The following is a 9,411-nucleotide window of genomic DNA, read 5'->3' on the forward strand; positions in this document are numbered from 1 at the left end:
GAAAAGCTTCTAAGTGGCTGGGTTGCTTCTCCCTACCTCTCCAACTAAAGCAATTTCCAACTCAATCCTCAACATCGGGCCTTCTTGTGATAGACAAAAGCTCCACACCAAGAGTTTCTCTCTCATGCCTTCTCCCCTCATGCTCCTCAAGCCTCTCTGCACTAGCTTGCTCCCTGCTAAGCTTACTTTGTTATGGGGGGGGGGGGGGGGGGGGATAGGGTCAATAGGAGCATAGGGTCAACCCCAACCCTCTTGCCTTGTTTAAGCTTCTGACACTAGAGACTCTCACTAGAAAAGCTTCTAAGTGGCTGGGGTGCTTCTCCTTATCTCTCCAACTAAAGCAATTTCCAACTCAACCCTCAACAACATCGGGCCTTCTTGTGATAGACAAAAGTTCCACACCAAGAGGTTCTCTCTCATGCTCCTCAAGCCTCTCTCCCACTAGCTTGCTCCCTGCTAAGCTTGCTTTGTTATCGGATCCAACCTCCCCTCGAAGGTGATGGGCATGCAAGAGAGAGTGTCTATTGCTTTTCTACTCTCCTTGGCTCACTTCAAGTTAATAAATCAAATGTAGTACAATCATCAACAATGATAAGTTGCCAAAAAAAAGAAGCAAAACCAGCTATGCCTTGCCATACAACCATGATTCCAACTCCCTTGCGGTTGCTTCCTCGCATAGCACAACCAAAGATGGAAGGCCATTTTGTGCAAAGCGTGCAAAATCTACCTTCCAGATTGCATATCACATAACCAAATAAGTTTAAGGCTTACAAGTCTTGGCTAACAAAAACTGCATCATGCATGTATACATAATTTGGCAACACATACTAACATGCAACCCCTAAATGGGTGTCAAGCAAATTGTTAATCATAATCAAACAAAAATAATTAGGATAAAGGCAAAGTCCTTGATTCAATTGGTAGACCTTGGTTGTGACTCTCTGCTTCCACATCATGCTTCGTGCTATTCTGTTTGCATTCCATTATTAGTGTGAATCTACTACCATACCATGCCATAGTCAAGACCTCCAAGTGGCTCGTTCAAGCCCTTGTTCCTAAACCTCGAACGCTAGAGTCCGAGGAATCACCACCCAACCGCCCTTTACATGTGACTCTCTGCTTCCACAACATGCTTTGTGCTATCCTCTCTGCATTCCATTATTAGTGTGAATCTACTACCATACCATGCCATAGTCAAGACCTCCAAGTGCTCCTTCAAGCCCTTATTCCTAAACCTCGCAGGCTAGAGTCTGTGGAATCACCACCCAACCGCCCTTTACATGTTTATCCTATTTATAACTACACCAGCCTAATATAGGCTCATCCTGCCCTTCAACAACCACCTCCGCTTGAGATAGGTCACTTGTCTAAACAAAACCCCACCAAGGAGAGGCTAAGATTGTACTATAGATATATATCGATCGATGGACTAACTATAACTATAAAATGAGGGGATTTTGCCATTTGCCAAAGTCGTGTTTGGAGGTGAGCAACTTCTAGAGTTGTCACAAAACAAAACAGCAAAAGGTTTGTGGAAATGGGAAGCATCCTTGTACAATAAAATAAGCCCTTTGATGGATGGTTTAATTCACAGCTTTACGAATTGCATGTTCCCATTATTTTGAAAATTTGGTTTGTTGAGTGTGCAAGGAAACTTGCAAGTTTAATTTGATCAAAAAATAAATAAAATGAAACATTTATTATCTAGCAATTCTTATGGTTTTTGTTTTGTGCAAGATAAACATGTTTAATTTTCTTATGGTAGCTGCTTTGCTTGACTTGAGTAGTTGGTAGTATAGCCACCATTTTCTCAGAAATGAAACATTTTCTCAGAAATTTACCGCATCCCGCCCTTGCTAAATTTGCTTGATTACATTCGCATCGGTCAAGAATCAGCAGTCATCACCTGAATAAAGAATAGGTCTTCTAAAAAAATGGAAAAAAATGTTTAGGGCTCTTAGATTGGGCATCTAAGTATAGTATTACAAATAAGAAAGAAAGCTTAGGTTCTGAAGGGAAGACACCAAGTTAGTATGGGCTTAGTAAGGTGAGATAAGAGCTCATGTTCATTGAGCTTCAGAAAAATGGTGACACAAAATGCTTCCCAATGACAATGGCATCAGGGGCAAAAGGCTTTCAGTGTCAGGCTCAAAAGCGTATTCCCTTAATCTGAGAGATCAACGGAAAGCTTAATCTCTGATTTGCTTTCTCATGAAGACGATCTGCTTCGTTCGTAGGTCGTAGGGGGAAGCCAACAAGAGGGGCCTTCTGAAAAGAGCGAGCTACTTGTTTAGGGCTATTCCAGGTCATCTGATTTTCCACTGAGCCCAATGGACCTTGTGCATTGGTGGTGAGCTTGTTGACATGAGGTCTCAAACATGCTAGTTTGGTTCCCCTTTGCTTGTGACAATCCGGCAATGACGACAAGCACAAACACGACTCAGCCTCCCTTTCTACAGGGTTTCCACTTGGGTCCTGCATAAGAAGCTCGCTCTCTCTCTCTCTCTCTCTCTCTCTCTCTCTCTCTCTCACACACACACACACACACAAATTCATATGCTGTTATATGGACAGTTCATGGCACATGCGTTACAGAACATCAGCAAGAAATCATCCAGGATGCACATCTGCACATGAGCGTGTCCATAAAGTGATTGCCTGTCCCTTCCTCTCATGGTAGCACATAATACAGACTTATTCATGCAACAATCAATCAATAAGAACACTTACCCCCAACATCAGAAATGTGAAGTCATTTGTCAACTCTGCTTGCTGATTTTCAAGCTCCTTCCTGAGGTCAGCAAGTGTTGTATTTCTGTTCAATTTCAAAATGGTGATGACTTTTCCAGATGACTCCTTCGATGTTTCCCACTTGACATAAACATCACAGAAGTCTGAATTAGTTAGTGCAGCTGATGAGTTCTTCTCATCATCAACATTGCTTGCAGAAGCTGCAGAATCAACAACGCTCGGCATGGCAGGTGACTTGGAGTACTGTGGGGTAGAGAGTGCCGATGATGGAGAGGAATAAGACAGCATCATTCCATGAGGAGGTGTATTTTCTGAGAAAGGATGTCGTGATTTTACGGAAAGGAAACGGGCAGGGCTGTTATCACTGCCTTTTGCAGACTTCTTTGCTGAGGCCTTCTTGGGAGTGATTGGTGAGGTCATCACAGTCACCGGAGCACTTGCTGCAAGTGCCACACATGCTTGCTCACCAGTATCTGCACTCTGAGATACTAATTGGTGATTGACACAAGAGGCCTGATCTGAAACATGAGTGGCGCTGCAATGACTTTCATATGAATGCCCTTGAATGTTTGTCACAGCAGCAAGCTCTCTGTGATTTCCACAAAGCAAGAAGATGTTTTCTATCCGTGATCTGCGGGAAGCAGCACTCACAGGAGCATGCCCTCCCTCTGGTTCTTTTCTGATATTTGCCGCCCTCCTGTAACTTGAAGGTGTGGTTTGCATTGGCACACCAACACTGTTATCTGAAGGCCTGTTATTGACGTCACCTTCCAAACGGCCCTCCTCCATGTCCATATTGACTTGATGTTGAGAAGCGTTATTATCGATGACCCTTGTCGAATATACCCCATTCTCCATAGTTTGCAAAACAAATTCACCTGCCTTTTCCAAAGGTAGTTCTTGGATTTCTTCACCATCTGCCATCATCTCTTCTTCCGACTCTTCCTCTGGTATGATGGGAAGCCAACCATTTTGCTCATAGAATGCCTGCCCATTCGCATATATATCTTCATTACAGGTTATGCCATCCTTCGATGTTGAAGTGTTATCGATATTAGAAGCCTCCTGCATGTCATTGTCTCGAGGCATCGCAAATGCACCAGCTTTACCGTTAGCTTCTGTGGACTCACAGGACCCATGAACTGTTAAACTGTTAATCTGGAGAGCAGAGCAACCCACCTGATTGTTCTGGCTTTCCTTGTTTGCCATATTAATTCTCTCCAACACACCCCTCACCTTGCAGACGATGTCTCCATCATCACTCTTAAGTTTGGAGAGAACTTGCGAAAATGTAGGAACACTGGTCAAGAAAAGCTCCACTTCCCTCTCAATTTCCTTCATTCTAGATCTCATGCAGTCTATTTCTCTCTGCTGGTCAGCAACTTTCTCTTCCAGCTTCTTCTTTTCCATAGCTACAAACTCTTCAGCCACTCTCTGACACTCTTTAATGCGACCCTCCATCTCAACCCCGAGTTCATCATTGCAGCACATAGAGCACTTCTTCTTGGCCTCTAGAACCTGTTGTAGGGCAGCCAAGTCCTGTTCCTTCTGCTTCAGTTCCTTGTAAATTTCCTCCTTCTCCTTCTCTTTACTCTGGTTCTCAGCTTCAAGTTTACTGATGTGAACATCCATTGCTTGAACTCGCGCCTCTAAGATAGATGGATAAACCCTATCAACTCCATTAATCTTATCTTTAGCTGGAGACGCCGGTAATGATACAATGCACTTAGCCTTGCATCCATACTCCAGCGTTCCGATGGTTTTATATATGTCCTTAGGGTCTGGACTAGCGCAAAGAATCATCAAGATTTTGGATTCATCATCTTCAAATGAGTCCTGCATTGTTAAAAAATGTTGTCAACGGCATTTTAAGACATGCGCCGAATTAGCAAGATCAATGATAAATTCCCATACTTGAAGGAGCATTGTGAGCTTGCTGTCCCGGAATGGGATATAAGAGTCACCATTAGCAATGGCCTCGACAACCCTCTTCAAAGCTATATTACCCTGATTGATTTTTCCAGTCTACAAAACAAATAACACCTAGAACTTTACCTCTAGGTTAAAACAAAGAATGCTAAAATCCTAAAACTTGAGTCACTCAGTACCTGCAACTTTGCATCTGTTCCCATACCAGCCTGTTCAAGATTCTCAGAACCTGCCATATCTACAAGCACGAGTCTCCCTCCCAGAGCTGGCACATCCAACATCACCTGCAATTTGATTCAACAGTTGAAACGATGGCCATTTTGGAAGAAATTCTGTGGAATTAGCACACACGACCAAATCGCCTTGCTTGAGAAAGATGGAAGCAATATTTACCAAACAGTGGCTGCGTGAACTGCGTTCATTGCATAAAGTGCTCTTAACCACACGCCTCTTCTCTACTTTTGCAATTTCTTTGGAAATCTTATCAGCATCAGTGCCTGTTATTGAAACAGCATTCTTGGCTTTCTTGCCCATTATCTCCAATCGGACCTGCTTAACCCTCCCCAAACAAGTATAGCAACAAGAGTAAGAAAAGCAGACAATTCTCCATTTAAGCACAGAAGTCCAATGGTTTGGCAAACAGAAGAAGAACCAGATGTATCCAGGCATTCACATCTTTTAGACCTTCAACAAATTAGATACCCAGCTGGTAACTTTTGAGGAGCAAAACATAAGCACAGATTTTGAACTGTAATTGCCAGCAATGAACAAAAAAAAAGGGAGATGGATTGAAGTATGGGGTGGAAAGTAAACAAGTACCCGAGCCAAGTTTGGCCGTATCCATTGACCACTGGGAATATTGGATGCTGCTAGCAAGTCAAAGATTTCTTCATTGTAGATCTCCAAAATCGTGACGATAACTCGGGTCTTTTTTGTTGAATAGTCGGGAGAACCAATGCCACCATTATCATCCATCTTCACTAAGCTTCCGTTGCTTCCCCCAAGTATGTTTTGTAGTGCACGGTACGCAATTCCTGGCTCTTTGGCTGAACCAAACATGGTATGGCTCTTACCTGCTCCTGTGGGTCCATACATCATGATGGTACATCTACCACCCGCCTTGACTGATTCAATCCTACTTTCCACATACTTCTTGTAAAAGCTAGGTAAAGCTTCATTCTCTGCAAGGGAGACACCATCCAAACCAAAATCCCGGTAGCCCTGTTCTGTTCTGATCCTAACTGTCTGCCCATTTTGAGTCACCTGGAGCACAGAAGGATTATCAGCACCCTCAGGGTGATCTCGGATGCGTGCGACAACTTCAACAGGGTGATGATCCGATGGGAAGGGAGACTGCCCAGCACAAGGTGATGGTGTAACAAGTCGGTTGATGAGGGAGACTTGTCTGTGTTTGGATGCTGATGATGGTGTGCGAGAATTGTTCCCATGGCTCTGAGGCGTTGTTGGAGCTGATCTTGATGCAGAATGTGGTGCCATGCACCTGCGATGGATTGCACGCCCTGGAGGGGCAGAGATTTAGCTGTAGCAGAAAGTTATTTGTAAGATTCTCTCATTTTGGGTGTTTAGGATAACATGAACCATGCATGCAGATGCATAAAGCATCAACTAAAAGAGAACAGAAAGACGACTGCGCTGCCATACCCATGCAAAATTGTGCATATCAGGCACAAAGAAAATGGCATACCTGGTGTACGAGCTAGACGTAAACCGCTACTCTCAGGTCTTAACACACAGAAGAGGGTGATCAATGCGTGTGCCTTGAGCAACCAGCACTGAATAAAATGGCTGTCGCAACCTTGGTAGCACTCGGAGTGCAGAAGCGTTCACGCTTGCTTCAAGCAAGAAGAGTGCGTGATACGAGAGTCTTTGATGGTGCAGCGAAGTGTGATTGCAGAGGAGGAAGAGAGAAAGAGAGGCACCCGCGTTTCGCAGCTTACATAGGAATCACACGCTTCAATGAAATAAAGAGCAGCGTCTACTGTGGAAGAGAGGCTGTAGCAGAAGTGCGAAGAAGAACTCGAACCTCTTTGTTTTGTTTTTCTGATTTTTTTTTGTTCTCAGGTTGCCGTTTGCAAATGCTTTGGTATGGCACTAGCCGTTGGCTTGAATGGAACTAGGCCTCACACATCATTATGGGTTTACAGGAACTCCTATGCCATGTGGAATATTTGCCAACTGGTACCTAAGGGTGGGTTCAGACGGCAGTTTGCGCTACCCTCGTCACCATATCACAGGGTCAAGCTTAGAGGGGATCTAGGGCCCAAATTTGGGGGCACGGAGCAACAGAGGTCGCTTGGTGAACTAGGGTGAACTAGCGGTGGCTAAACTAAGGTGAACCAACATGACCACCGTTTGTGTGTCGACATGGGCATGGATGCGCGTTAACATGACGGTAGGGATTTTGTGTGGCAGTCGGGAGGTCTCGGGTTTGACCCATGTCCCGTGAGGTCGGTGAACTAGGGGTGAACTCAAGGCATCGTTTTTTACCCTAGTTCATCGTGATGATCGGACAGTAGAGATCAAAGCCGCGCACCTCCCCTAAACCTGGGCTCTATATCCCCTTTGGACTGACCCCGAGAAGAAGCACTTAATCTCTCTCTATCACCGAAGCTGATGTGGAATGCCGAAGCATTGAGAGTCTAATCTGATGCCGAAAACGTCAACTAAAAAAACTACCTTTTATTGTGCTTCTCAAGTGGAGATTCTGAGAGAATAAATGGATTCAAAAGGGGGGTAAAATTTCATCACGATGAAGAAGCTGCAACAACAACTAGAGTCAAAATCCATCCTAAAACTACATGCACATATGCGAATTTCAGTTTTGTTTCTCTCTCTGTCTCTCCTACTCTGAGCTCTCCATAAGACTTTTGCTATGAGCTATGATACCACTCGTAGTGTGTGCAATGCGTGGCAATGAAGATGGAAAGCTTCATGCATCAAGAGCATAACATAAACTTTTGTAAAAAACATTAACTATCCCGAGCCTCAGTCCCAAGGCCTCAAACACCTTCAAAGGTGGAGAGAGCTAGCGGGGAATGAGGGTAGGGAAGAGGAAGAAGAAACATTCATAGGAGAAAGAAATAGTTTCTCACTTATCATCACTCTTCTTGATAGCATACATAATAGCATAGTAATGAAAATGGAGAAGATGGCAAGCTTAAGCATTGAAGCATGGCTCTTGGTTGGATTTGCAATCCATAGCCAAGAGTGTTGGTGTAGTCTCTCAACTTCTCTACTAGCTTGGAGAAGGAGATGGAGGGTAGGGAAGAGAAAGAAGAAACATTCACAAGAGAAAGAAATAATTTCTCACTTATCATCACTCTTCTTGATAGCATACATAATAGCATAGTAACGAAAATGGAGAAGATGGCAAGCTTAAGCATTGAAGCATGGCTCTTGGTTGGATTTGCAATCCATAGCCAAGAGTGTTGGTGTAGTCTCTCAACTTCTCTACTAGCTTGGAGAAGGAGATGGAGCTCTTGCACTTTGCACTTCACACAATGTGTGTGTGGGGGGGGGGGAGAGTATACCCCCCAAGCTAGCCCCCTTCTTGCTTTGGGTCGACCCCCTCTTCTAGCACTCTTTGGAATTTTATTGGACCTCCTCAAGCTTGGCCAATCACAAGCTTAGTGAATATCAAGCAACAAGGGTAGCCCTGGGACATGTGTCCCCCTTTCCCCTTTGAGAGAGAGGACTTGATAAATGAAAAAACAATTAATTAGATCAACTAAATTATCATTGGACCCCTTGGGAGGTTAACCAATAGGCTTTAGGCACACTTTGAGAGCAACATGAAGAGGAGGTTGACAAGTGTCCCTGCTGCTTTCTTTGTACCAAGGATGCCTTGTGTGAGGTGTATGTGTTCTCTTTCTAGCCCCTACAAAGAGGGCTCGCCCCCTCATGAGTAGGGATTATGCATTGAATTTTTAATCACCTTACCCCTTCAAGCACCTTAGTCATGGAGCACCTTAGCACCTTAGTCAGCAAGTACGACAAGCACCTCAAGTACCTTAGTCAGCAAGCACAACAAGCACCTCAAGCTTTGACCGGGTTCCCACCTCAAGCACAACCCTAGCTTACCTAAGGTCAAAGGACTTTTAACACTAACCTTTGGAGGTCTTCAATGAAGCTAACTCTAAGGTATTTAAGCTCCATTGGCTAGCCTTGCACTTTGACATACCATCTCTAATTTGAATCCCTTTACAATTGGCCCCATGTTGAGATAGATCTGTAAGCAAATGTCTATATTATAAACCTTGTTCCCGTTTATTCTCCCACATTAAATGATCAATTTAATATGAGAAAATCATTTTGGTTGGTTAGATATTAAATTTTATGACATTACCTCTCCCTTGAAATCATAGTCGTCCTCGACTATGAGGTAGAAGAGATAAAGCCTTAGTGGGTAGAGGATCCCTTTTTACCCTACAATATTATTCCAAGATGGATGACTAATCCATTTGGTGCTTGGGAGGGGTAGCTTCCGCTAGCATGTCTACTCTTTAGTCCATTTCATTCTCCCAAGTAGAGTGACAAATTCTACTTGGTTTTTGAGAGACGGCGTCATCACAAACATGATTCTAAGCATGCATACTACTTAAATTTGTGCAGAATAAAAAGAGAATTAGTCTTATAAGACAAAAACATTGGTTATTTAAAAGAAATTTGTACATTTGCTTACTCTAATGTATAGCATTGTAAGCATTGACA

General features: G+C 43.7%; 1 protein-coding gene across 2 annotated transcripts; it reads right to left on the reverse strand.

Moving 5' to 3' along the window:
- Positions 1-1,907: 1,907 nt before the first annotated feature.
- LOC147463753 (kinesin-like protein KIN-10A) lies at positions 1,908-6,771 on the reverse strand. Of its 2 annotated transcripts, none has more exons than XM_086490673.1 (7): positions 6,386-6,771; positions 5,500-6,220; positions 5,074-5,229; positions 4,860-4,964; positions 4,666-4,776; positions 2,731-4,587; positions 1,908-2,475 (listed from the first exon to the last, which is right to left on the reverse strand). In XM_086490673.1, exons 2-7 carry the CDS (start codon positions 6,175-6,177, stop codon positions 2,149-2,151), a joined length of 3,234 nt encoding a protein of 1,077 aa, XP_086346799.1. In that variant the 5' UTR covers positions 6,178-6,220; positions 6,386-6,771; the 3' UTR covers positions 1,908-2,148. The 2 variants fall into 2 exon arrangements, with proteins under 2 accessions (XP_086346799.1, XP_086346794.1); XM_086490668.1 differs by having other exon boundaries at positions 5,074-5,232; positions 6,386-6,770.
- Between the last annotated feature and the right edge of the window lie 2,640 nt (positions 6,772-9,411).

The sequence above is a fragment of the Adiantum capillus-veneris genome, chromosome 2 (genome assembly GCF_014529385.1).
Source record: "Adiantum capillus-veneris isolate H3 chromosome 2, ASM1452938v2, whole genome shotgun sequence".
In the NCBI taxonomy this organism is placed as follows: domain Eukaryota; kingdom Viridiplantae; phylum Streptophyta; class Polypodiopsida; order Polypodiales; family Pteridaceae; genus Adiantum; species Adiantum capillus-veneris.